This window comes from Siniperca chuatsi, linkage group LG18 (assembly GCF_020085105.1).
Source record: "Siniperca chuatsi isolate FFG_IHB_CAS linkage group LG18, ASM2008510v1, whole genome shotgun sequence".
NCBI classification, from domain to species: domain Eukaryota; kingdom Metazoa; phylum Chordata; class Actinopteri; order Centrarchiformes; family Sinipercidae; genus Siniperca; species Siniperca chuatsi.
Genome location: NC_058059.1, coordinates 26,464,501 through 26,476,684, shown reverse-complemented (window position 1 = coordinate 26,476,684; position 12,184 = coordinate 26,464,501). Strand labels below are relative to the sequence as shown.

At 40.4% G+C, this 12,184-nt stretch overlaps 1 protein-coding gene across 2 annotated transcripts; it reads right to left on the bottom strand.

Annotated features, from left to right (window-relative positions):
- Positions 1-682: 682 nt before the first annotated feature.
- On the bottom strand, positions 683-9,720 carry naif1 (nuclear apoptosis inducing factor 1). 2 transcript variants are annotated; one of them, XM_044173803.1, is made up of 3 exons: positions 8,895-9,620; positions 4,458-4,508; positions 683-1,667 (listed from the first exon to the last, which is right to left on the bottom strand). In XM_044173803.1, the coding sequence occupies exons 1-3, from the start codon at positions 9,337-9,339 to the stop codon at positions 1,117-1,119; spliced, it is 1,047 nt and encodes a 348-aa protein (XP_044029738.1). In that variant the 5' UTR covers positions 9,340-9,620; the 3' UTR covers positions 683-1,116. The 2 variants fall into 2 exon arrangements, with proteins under 2 accessions (XP_044029738.1, XP_044029739.1); XM_044173804.1 differs by lacking the exon at positions 4,458-4,508 and having other exon boundaries at positions 8,895-9,720.
- Positions 9,721-12,184: the final 2,464 nt, after the last annotated feature.

The window sequence follows — 12,184 nt, the reverse complement described above, 5'->3', positions numbered from 1 at the left end:
CACCTGCCCAGCACCACACAGCAGACAGACAAAGGTAGAAACTAGCTGCTGAACATAGTGGTGCATTTAGCAGCTAAAGAGCCTTCTCAGGAGTTGGTGGAGATCAAAAACTAAAGCTAAAAGGTGAGTGAATATTGGGCATATTCATGAGGTCACCTGAAACACGACTCCAAATAAATGCTAACGTTGCTCTGTGTCTGCTGGATGTGTAAATAGGCAACACTTTCACCATAACAACTTTATAAGGGGATAATGTGTCAGTGTCCTCCAAGTGCCTCCAAAAATGTATTAATGCAGGGTTTATATCAGAATGAGTTAGTGCTCAAACCACAGACTGAAGTTGAAGAATTTAGATTTTCAGAAGTCTGTTTAGTGAGAAGAGCCCTAAGATAAAAACAATGACCTCAAGTTGGTGATCGTCATTTGACAAAATAAAACAAATTCTGAGTTTTCTCAGAAATCTCAAAAAGAGCTTTTTCTAAGAATCCATTTTTTTCACTAGGCCCGAATCATACATATTGATAAAGAACTTTATCAATTCCAATAGGAATTTGCAGTCACTTGATACGTAGTATCGACATACTGAATGTGCTGGCTAACACACACACGCACACACACAGTGTGAGCCGTGTGGTTATTGGAAAAGAATTCACAACACAAAGATTATTCCAATTCCAAATAGTGATGCACCCTGTAGGAAAAAACAGGCATTTTCTCCAAATTTTATTCAGTTCTGAATACATGGTGCACACTAACTGAGGACCCCAGCTGACTGGTCTTAAAAACAAGACTTATTCTTCATTTAGGGTCAACTGCAGGATGACTTGAAGAAACTAAGAATTAAATGTTCGGCCCACATCATGACCTCCTGCATCTTTGCATTAAAAACATCATTTCAACATCAAATCCAATGTATTAAATAACATAAACTCACTGCTAATTAATGGCAGACGGTAAAATAATGTTCTCAACATAACTTTTTCAATGCTTCTGTGACTGGTTTTCCAAATTCATAAAACATAAGTAAAATTCTGTACATGCTCTTCCTAAGGCAACTTTTGACAAGCTTTTCATTGTTCTCTGTGCAGACAGGAGGCAGTGCCACACACACAGCGTCTACTGCGTCTCCTCGGCTTGCTGTGGAGTAGGTGGAGGGGTTTTGGGCCTGCTCTGCTCCTCTATTCCTGCCCCATCAGCTGTCGCTCCTGCTGCTGAGCTGCTGGGGTTTACAACCTCAGTCCCACTCTGCAAGAATTTGCGCAGGTCTTTGAGAGCAGGCCTGAGCATCTGCACTAATGCTAGCAGGGCAGCCTGGGTACCTTCCAGCGCCAAGGCCTGTCTTTCCTGGGCGAATGCCTGAGCCTCCTGGGAGCGCCGCATCATCTGCAACAGCTCATTCTGGCCCTCCAGGTGCTGGGCAATCTGTCGGATGTGGACGTTGGTGACTCTCTGCTCCTGCAGCAGGCGGGCTGAGTTGAGGGCGATGCGGCTCTTCAGCTCCTGAGGTTTGGCCTGACCCTGAGGCGGAGGCGGGGAAGCTGAGGATGAGGCCAGCATTTCCACTGGAGCCTCAACGGCCGCCACCACAGTGGGAGTGGAGTCGCTTACAGTGGTGGTGCAGTACTCCACCACGCCTCCGTCCTCCAGGGTGTGGTAAGTTGTTTCAGCTGAAAACAGGACAGAAAAACAGTTTTTTAGTTATGAGATACTGTTTCCATTCAGACCCCAAAACTAAATATATAGTCGTTATCTACTAATCCTCATGTCACTCAAAGCACGAGTTAAAGGAGTAGTTCAACATTTTGGGAAATCTGCAAATTTGCTTTCTTGCCAAGGTTGAAATGAGAAGATCAATACCACTCTCCTGTGTGTGCATTAAGTACGGTGCTGGAGTCAGGACGTGGTCAAAGGTGAAGCCAGGGGGACGGATTTCAGGTGTGAATGGTTTGAATTGGATGGTCATAAATATGCAAGTTAATTTATCATGATATTACATTCCAACCCTCCTCTTTGTTGGACACACTGACTTTCTACCCACATTTTAATCACATTATTGTCTAAACGTGTTTTAATTTGCCCTACCAACTGGTTCTTAAGATGTAAGACAGCCAATCAAAATTATTTATTGTCGTTGTGAATGACAGCAAGAGCAAGTGGGGATTCGCTCAGGCTCATTCATCTCTCATGGATGGATCAGGAAAACACAAAAATAAGTGACTTTTTTGGCCCTCTAAAAAACACAAAAGCAGCTGGCAGCAGGTGCTGTGACTGAGGAGGATGGTGGGTCACTGCCGGCTGCTAAACTGATGCTGTAGGATTCAAACATTACCTGTAAGCCAATGCTAAAGGACCAAAATGTCTGGTGACTGTTCTTTAGAGTTCCAAAAAAGCACAGAAAATGAGCAGAAACTGGTCTGGACATGCCCCTGCAATAAATCCTGCATAGTACAGTATGACTGAATATTATAAAGCCGAACAGCTGCATTCCAAACATCTTTTCAGCGTCTCACAATAGACACATCCAATCACATATTCAAATATTTTTAGTCAAGAATGACAAGACACAGTAGTGACTGGTAGTGCAACATAAAAGAGGACAATCTAGTAAATAATGAAGTAAAAATTGTACTCATGGATGTGAATACTAGTGCAAATATGGCTTCACAATACTCAGATATGTTGCACAAGCTGTTCATAGTAATTATACGGTTATTTTCTGTACTTCTTGGAACACAAAGCAGCTTGCAAAAAGTTTTAATTTAAGTTTAATGGGGAATATTATGGCAAACTGCCATCCTTGACTTTCACCTCAATCAGAATGTAGTTCAGAATGCAGTCCTGCAATGTTATGCCTTCTGTAAATTAATTTAAGCTGCTACATTGAGAATAAGATTATTATAATATCAAAAAAGGCAAAATATTCCAGTAAGGGATGAAACACACAGCCAGCTGGCTTGAGGCATGGGAATGGGAATTTGCAGTCACTTTTGTGTGATACGCAGTATCGACATACTGTATGTGCTGGCTAACACACACACACACACACACACACACACACACACACACACACACACACACACACACACACAGTGGGAGCTGTGTGGTTATTGGAAAAAAATACACAACACAAAGGTTATTCCAATTCATAGGTTACTTAAAACTACACTGCTGCTCCACCAGCGATGACTGACCTCTTCTGGTTGATTAATAGTGATGCACCCTGTAGGAAAACACAGGCTGCTGATTTCTCTTCTGATTTTATTCAGTTCTGAATACATGGTGCACACTAACTGAGGACCCCAGCTGACTGGTCTTAAAAACAAGACTTATTCTTCATTTAGGGTCAACTGCAGGATGACTTGAAGAAACTAAGAATTAAATGTTCGGCCCACATCATGACCTCCTGCATCTTTGCATTAAAAACATCATTTCAACATCAAATCCAATGTATTAAATAACATAAACTCACTGCTAATTAATGGCAGACGGTAAAATAATGTTCTCAACATAACTTTTTCAATGCTTCTGTGACTGGTTTTCCAAATTCATAAAACATAAGTAAAATTCTGTACATGCTCTTCCTAAGGCAACTTTTGACAAGCTTTTCATTGTTCTCTGTGCAGACAGGAGGCAGTGCCACACACACAGCGTCTACTGCGTCTCCTCGGCTTGCTGTGGAGTAGGTGGAGGGGTTTTGGGCCTGCTCTGCTCCTCTATTCCTGCCCCATCAGCTGTCGCTCCTGCTGCTGAGCTGCTGGGGTTTACAACCTCAGTCCCAGGTCTTTGAGAGCAGGCCTGAGCATCTGCACTAATGCTAGCAGGGCAGCCTGGGTACCTTCCAGCGCCAAGGCCTGTCTTTCCTGGGCGAATGCCTGAGCCTCCTGGGAGCACCGCATCATCTGCAACAGCTCATTCTGGCCCTCCAGGTGCTGGGAAATCTGTCAGCTCCTGAGGTTTGGCCTGAAGCTGAGGATGAGGCCAGCATTTCCACTGGAGCAAATCAGGCAGCTGCTTGTGCTTATGGCCCTGCTGCCACCAAGTTCATTCAAGTTTTGTCAATCAATAGTATTTATTTAAGGAATCATCTCAATTTTTTATCTTCTTTATATTTATACATTCCATGAGGAGGAAACTCTACTGAAACTTAACTTTCACCGTGTTATTTCATTTTCTGGTTGTCCCTGTCCCCAATGTTTTTAGTCCAACTGAAAAATATTAAAACAACATACTCTTCTCTAATTTATCTTTGTAAGCTTATAGGCCTCAGGTATCTGCACACACAGATTATGCTGATCAGAAATCTTATGTAATGATCAATTCAATGTATAGAGACCTTCCTTTGAACTGTGTGGAAAGATGTGTCCTCTTAACTAAGAAATACACTGAGTGCTCTGCATGTGTCAGGTATACAATATCATGCAGGTATGGAGGGATACTGCAGGAAGAAAAGAACTTACCATTCAGTGGCTTTGCTTCATCACAGACTGTACCTGAGCCAGCTGGAAGTGCTAAAAAATACAAAGAGAATATGATGCTAAAAACAACCAGCAATCAAAACCTGCAAAACACTTGGTATGGTCCTTATGGTTAATATTTTTCTCCTAAAAGTGCCACATGTGATTCATCGGATCTGGAATTGAGGCTAATAGTCAATAACATGCATGTTCCAACACAAGTTTCTGGGTCATGGAGAAAAGAAGGAGGTAGTGGAGGAAAAGTAGGACTGATGTTAGCAAGTCTGTAGTGCATCCACAGTGCGTCTCAATGGCTGAGACATTGTATCCAAATCTACGGAGAGTCAAGAACAGACAACCATGCCATCAAGGTCAAAGAGCCTGCAGGGGTGCATCCCATTTGTCTTTCCTCCTACTCATGTCCTCTCCTGCCTCATTACCACTTGTCATCACCTACAAGAAAATAACTAGGAAGCAGTGAGATGGAGAATGAGAGAAGACAGAATTGGAGCAGCTGTTTGCTTAATACATCAGCTATAACAGATTTGGTTCTCAAACGTCAGCGTCAAAACCAATCACAGAAATGGTTTCTCTTTATATAGTTTAAGTCTTTATTTTTGGAAATGGGAGATGTAATTAAAGTCCCTCTCCAGTCAAAAGTGTGTTTTGCTTTTTGTTACCTCACTGATGTTTGAGCTTCACTGTACTGAATGATGTATGTGCAGCATTTGACACGAGAATGCTGTTTTCACATTCATCTGCTGAAGGGGGAAAGTTTCTCTGTGCTCAACTTAAATGTGAGTTTAACGCGTGTACGTACGAGCAGGATTTGTGACATTACAACTAGTTTGGGAGCCAGTCACGGTTCCCAAACTAGCAAGTGTGATGTGGAAACTTGAAGACTCCAGTGTACAAACACTGAGAATGGATTTTTCAGTGAAGTAGGAGACATCTTCCAGCAGTGTCCAGCAGTTAAACTTTTGAAATGAACAATATATTTATATTCGATGATTCTAGATTTTTCTGAATGAGGGAGAAAGAAGAGATGTCCTTTTAAGAATTTTTAAACAAGGTAATTTAACTTTTTTGTGGAAATACCATATTAGACAATTATTATTTTTATATATCTTAAAACGGGTTTGGTAGGGGATCTTTAACTTTATTTGTCCACTATGTGTGTTGTTTCCTATCAGTGTAGGGAAAAAAAACAGCCAAAAAGGTTTTATGTGAGGGGACCCTGAAGCTTCTCAATTTGTTTCCTCTAGTGACAGGATGTGTGGCAAGTCGGCCGCAATTAGGAGGGCACTCCACTGATTTTACATGTCAATTCACAAGTGAAAACAGTTGACAGTATAATAAACAGTATAATGTCTTCTGAGGCTCTAGAAGAACTTTGTCAAATCTGAGAAAATAACCCTGATGATGTCATCGGGGTTATCTCAGCTTGGGCTTGGACTATAAATGTATAAATAAAAGCCTGTGTTACAAACTGAAGACATGGAAAATATGGACCTTTACCAGGCAAGGAGGGTCTAACAAAAAGATAGATGAGAGCAGGCATACGTCACTTTCCTGTCTTGAGACCCCCTTTTGGGTGAAAACAAGCGCTGTAAAAGTGGCAGCGCCAAATTGAAAAAACTAGTGGCACCAAGCCTAAAAGCTGCTGCATCGCATTTTGCACGTCAAACAAAAAAAAGCCCAGTTTACAATTTCCTTTTTCCCCCAAAGAGCGAAGGACAGTAAAAGAAGAGATCTGTGGCTTCAGGCCATCCACAGAGCAGATGAAAATGGTAAATTGTCAGCCAGTCAATACATGTACCGAAATGGTAAATGGACTGTACTTGTATAGCGCCTTTCTAGTCTTTTGACCACTCAAAGCGCTTCACACACTACATATTGCATTCACATTCATGCTCTCAGGAGCAATTTGGGGTTCAGCGTCTTGCCCACGAACTGCCGACCTTCCGATTGGTGGACGACCCGCTCTACTACTAAGCCACTGCCTCTGTGGCAAACACTTCATCACAGGTTAGTTAATGTTAGTCAAAGAAAACACAAGTAAACACAAAATGCAGTTTTTAAATGAAGGTTGTTATTATTAAGGGAAAACAAAATCCAAACCTACATGGCCCTGTGTGAAATAGTGATTGCTCCCTAAACCTAATAACTGGTTGGGCCACCCTTAGCAGCAACAACTGCAATCAAGCGTTTGCGATAACTTGCAATGAGTCTTTTACAGCGCTGTGGAGGAATTTTGGCCCACTCATCTTTGCAGAATTGTTGTAATTCAGCCACATTGGAGGGTTTTCGAGCATGAACTGCCTTTTTAAGGTCATGCCACAGCATCTCAATAGGATTCAGGTCAGGACTTTGACTAGGCCACTTCAAAGTCTTCATTTTGTTCTTCTTCAGCCATTCAGAGGTGGACTTGCTGGTGTGTTTTGGATAATTGTCCTGCTTCAGCTTGAGGTCACGAACAGATGGCCGGACATTCTCCTTCAGGAGTTTTTGGTAGACAGCAGAATTCATGGTTCCATTTATCACAGCAAGTCTTCCAGGTCCTGAAGCAGCAAAACAGCCCCAGACCATCACACTACCAACACCATATTTTACTGTTGGTATGATGTTTTCTGAAATGCGGTGTTACTTTTACGCCAGATGTAATGGGACACACACCTTCCAAAAAGTTCAACTTTTGTCTCGTCAGTCCAAAAAGCATTTTCCCAAAAGTCTTGGGGGATCATCAAGATGTTTTCTGGCAAAAATGAGACAAGCCTTAATGTTCTTTTTGCTCAGCAGTGGTTTTCTTCTTGAAACTCTGCCATGCAGGCCATTTTTGCCCAGTCTCTTTCTTATGGTGGAGTCAGGAACACTGACCCTAACTGAGGCAAGTGAGGCCTGCAGTTCTTTGGATGTTGTTGTGGGGTCTTTTGTGGCCTCTTGGATGAGTCGTTGCCATTTGTGGATAAAGGCTCTCACTATGGTTCGCTGGAGTTCCAAAGCTTTAGAAATAGCTTTACAACCTTTTCCAGACTGATAGATCTCAATTACTTTCTTTCTCATTTGTTCATGAATTTCTTTGGATCTCTGCATGATGTCTAGCTTTTGAAGATTTTGGTCTACTTCACTTTGTCAGGCAGGTCCTATTTAAGTAATTTCTTGATTGAGAACAGGTGTGGCAGTAATCAGGCCTGGGTGTGGCTAGAGAAATTGAACTCAGGTGTGATAAACCACAGTTAAGTTATGGGGGGGGTAATCACTATTTCACACATGGCCATGTAGGTTTGGATTTTGTTTTCCCTTAATAATAACAACCTTCATTTAAAAACTGCATTTTGTGTTTACGTGTGTTATCTTTGACTAATATTTAGATTTGTTTGATGATCTGAAACATTTAAGTGTGACAAACATGCAAAAAAATAAGAAATCAGGAAGGGGGCAAACGCTTTTTCACACCACTGTAATTAGTTTACAGTAACTTCACATTTGACAGACTACCAAAATAGCAAAAAATAAAGTGTCTTAACAACATATAAAGTTTCAGATGTCAGAAATACATGGAGATTCAATATGGTATATCAGGTTAGTCCACTTTTCACTGAAAGGACACTAATCATCTCCTATTTCTTTATTTTTTTCTATATAACAATGCCAATCATTGATCTGCAACAACATAACATAATTGTTTGCCTGACTGGCCAAAGGATTTGGGCTCCCAATAGCTAAAAAGCAATACAGTGTTCTTTCCGCCAGTAAAATTAGAGAGGCTGCTTTCATCCAAAAGGGGGCGGGGACTTGATGCAGGGTCAAAGTACCCAGATGTGCTGCTCTCATCTATGCTATGGAGTTGCTTTATGGGAATTGTAGGATGCAGTGTTCTGGAGCTTAACTCATTCAAGACCTTGAGGTGATTTTAGGGAGACATAGTTTAATTAAGCATCTGCAACAGAGGTGCACTCCTCATTTTAACTCTAATAGTACATTTGCTCTTATCAACCCTTCTTTACCAAGCCTGGTTTCAATGGTTTAATTAAACAATGGAAATGCATCTGATCCTGTGTAATTCACTGACTCAAAGTTCACCAAAATCCGGTTCTTGATTTTTCTCAACCCCTTACACACCAGACAAGTTTCAGGTTGCATGTTTTCTTGTTGAAAGTTGCTGCATGTAGTACAGAAACTGTTCCACTGCTGGATATATTTCTTGTATAGTGTTTAATTGAACTTAATCTTATACATAATACATGTTCAGTTTTGCACATTCAGTATGTCTCAGCCTCTCAGTTCACTTTGGGAGCAACATTTTTTACTGAGCTCTGAAGATGAATCCACCAGAGGGCAACACATGAACTTTTCTTGCTTATTATAGCAGCATACATTACCCCTGACACTGTAACTGTCTCCTGTGCATGCTCGGAGTGAACACTTTTGTCAACTTACTCTCTGCTAGTGTGACGGTGGTGGCGGCGTTCACTGTAACAGGTAAAGTTATCTCAGCATCCGAGTCTCCTGCAGGTAAGCTGATGATGGTGGCCTCCCCCAGGAGGTTACAGATCCTCTGCTGCATAGCAGTGAGGATGACGGGAACTGGAGTGCATTCAGAAGAGGTCCCCTCTATAGCAGCCCGCGCCTGTGCCACTTTCCGCCGAACCTCCGTCTTCATGTCAGACCACTTCTTTTTCACCTCGGGCAACTCTCTGGGACAGGTGGTGACAGCGTTCACCTTTTTCAGGATATCCACCCAGGCGTTATTCTTTGCCATGTGGGTGACTCCAGCATTGAAGTGGTTAACCAGTGTGTGCTTTTGTTTCTCTATTTCTTCCACAATAATTTCCACCTCTCTCTCCGAGAAATTCATTTTTCTCTTTTTCGCGACCGATGCCATAATTGCAGAAATTCCTCTTTTGGAGAGGTAATTGTGCGTATTGTACGCAAAATTAGTAGGATTTACTCAATTGATGTGCGCAACGTAATGGCTTCCAGAATCGGCTTCTTCTTCCTACTAACAACGCTTACGTTAGCTGGGCGTGTAGCCCCGCCCACGGACACCCCATTGGTTGGATGTCTCGCGGTCATGCTATATTCTCTGTTACTATTGGCTTAAGCAAACGCCAATCACTAAACGAGCCAAACAAACTATGTAATTCAACAGCCAAATAAAAATTCTCACCGTTATCTCACTTATCATAGAGGTAGTTGGTGAATATGAGTATTGTCCTTATTTTTTAAAATCTTTAAGATCTTCACTAAAAGTAGTCATGCTAGTACTAACAGTAATAGTAGTAGTAATATTAATAAAGAGAGGTACCAAAAAAGCCAATCTAAAGATGTTTTTAACTACATAAAATAATATAATCTAAAAATAGCAGCAGTTTTGTTAGTAGAATTAGAGACATTTCATCAATAGTCACAGTAAAAGTAATATAGACTGTAGACAGGAAAGTATTAGCAGCCTTATCCAGTACATTACATTCCTGACAAATCAAGCTACTTCATTACATTAACGCATGAATTCTGTAAATCCAATATTGGCTTAAAGCAGTCCTGCTCGCTGATGTACAACTTCCCGACACAGTCTAAAGAAACAGAGATATTGAAAGGCTAGCTACTTCACAAACAATGTAATTCACAATTATTCTTCATTCTTTTGCCTTTAAATCAACTTAAATAATAAAATGTATTGAAAAAAATGACATCCGCATGCATCTTTGTATTTTGTTATGTACTTATATACTTACAGTTTATATAAATATGCTGACAACTTTAGCTAACACTTTATTTAGGGTCCCATGGTTTCCTATGATATGCTAGTAAATGATACAGAAATTCTTAGTAAGGTACTAAATTGTAATTTGTCCTAATTCTAGGAAAAATGCAGATAGTGTTCAAGTGATACACTTTTAATGAACTGATTCCAATTAAATGCCAGTGTAACAGAGAGCACAGCAGGTCAGCTAAACATGCTAAAATGTGAACTTATATGGAGAATAAAGTTTCCAATTACAAATGAATCATAAATGATTATTTACTTGGGATTCAATGGAACAATTCCTTGAAGGAAATTCTTTGCAGGAACCATCTTAGGAAATGATTAGGAAATGGTGGACCTGTAAAATAAAGCATTACCCAAATGAACACTTATGGTTTGATATTTCAAAATAAAATGTCTGTCAATAAATGTATGTACATATGGGGTGATCATTTAAAGGACAAATCTGAATAAATGAGTGGAGAAACAACAAATGCAGATGCTTCCATACAGGGCAAGAGGGCTTACTGAATGGTTTGATGAGTATGAAGACGATGTGAATCATGCTATGGTGTTCACAGCTGCCAGATCTCAATCCAACCCAACACCTATGGGAGATTTTGGAGCGACATATTATACAGTGCTCTCCTTCACCATCACCAAAACACTGATATCTTTTGGAAGAATGGTGTTCATTCGTTCATCCCTCCAGTAGAGTTCAGAGACTTGGAGAATCTATGTACATTAATAAAAAAAATAATAATAAAAAACAACAACCGAGGTTTTACTTAAGTAATGATTAGTCGTGCATTTGTTTCCCCTTCTACACTGTTAGATTAAACATCTAAAAATAAAAGCAGAATTAAAGGGTTTTAAGAGGGTCTTTTGGCTATGTTCCATTCAAAATTTTCTTTCCTGCTGTGCACAAGTTAGTATAGTGACTCCAGAACAAGAGAAAAATATTCTTCCATAGTTCCATATCACTAATGTATTCTTTATTTGTTAGGCTACATCTCAGTATGTGAGGTTCCTGCTGAGACTTACTTTTTATTGATAGACATTAAACAATGACAATGTTTTTCCAGCTTGGAGAGAGATATAATAACTGCATTTAATTGACTTAAAAGAAGAGAAATTATCCTTCACTCGCAAAAAAAAAACTGGGGGTGGGAGAAATACTTTTCCACTTAAGCACTACACCCTTTAGGAATCTGATGAGTTTGGTTTAATATAAAAGGCCTCATCCTTTGGAGCATGCATGCACTTGCCACCGTACAAAGTGTTTTTAATTATTAAATTGTTGCCACGAGATTTCCCATTGTAGCCTACCTCTGACTTGCAAGGCTGGCTAACATTACATGGGCTATCTGAGACATGGCATGCCAGCAGCAGGTTTGAGTGAATTCCATTTTCATTCAAAATATTCAGACTTTTATTCCATATTATCAAATTCTCATTAAATATTATCCATTTTCCATTCATGAAAATTTCATGGATTACTTCCTATAGGGCATGTCATGTCCTTCAAAGTAGACACCTGTCTGCATGTCAGTTTTTTATTTTTTTGTGATGTGCGATACACACACACACACACACACACATATGGCGGATTAAATTCATTATTTTCCTCAAAATTCTACAAACAATAGCCCATTATGACAATGTGAAAGAAGTTTGTTTGAAATCTTTGCAAAATAAAAAACGAAAAAAATCACATATACATAAGTATTCACAGCCTTTGCTCAATACTTTGTTGAAGCACCTTTGGCACCAGTTACAGCTTCAAGTCTTTTTGAGTATGATGCTACAAGCTTGGCACTCCTATTTTTGGGCAGTTTCTCCCCTTCTTCTTTGCAGGACTTCTCGAGCTCCATCAGGTTGGATGGGGAGCGTCGGTGCACAGCCATGTTCAGATCTCTCCAGTGATGTTCAGTCGGGTTCGGGTCTGGGCTCTGGCTGGGCCACTCAGGGATATTCACAG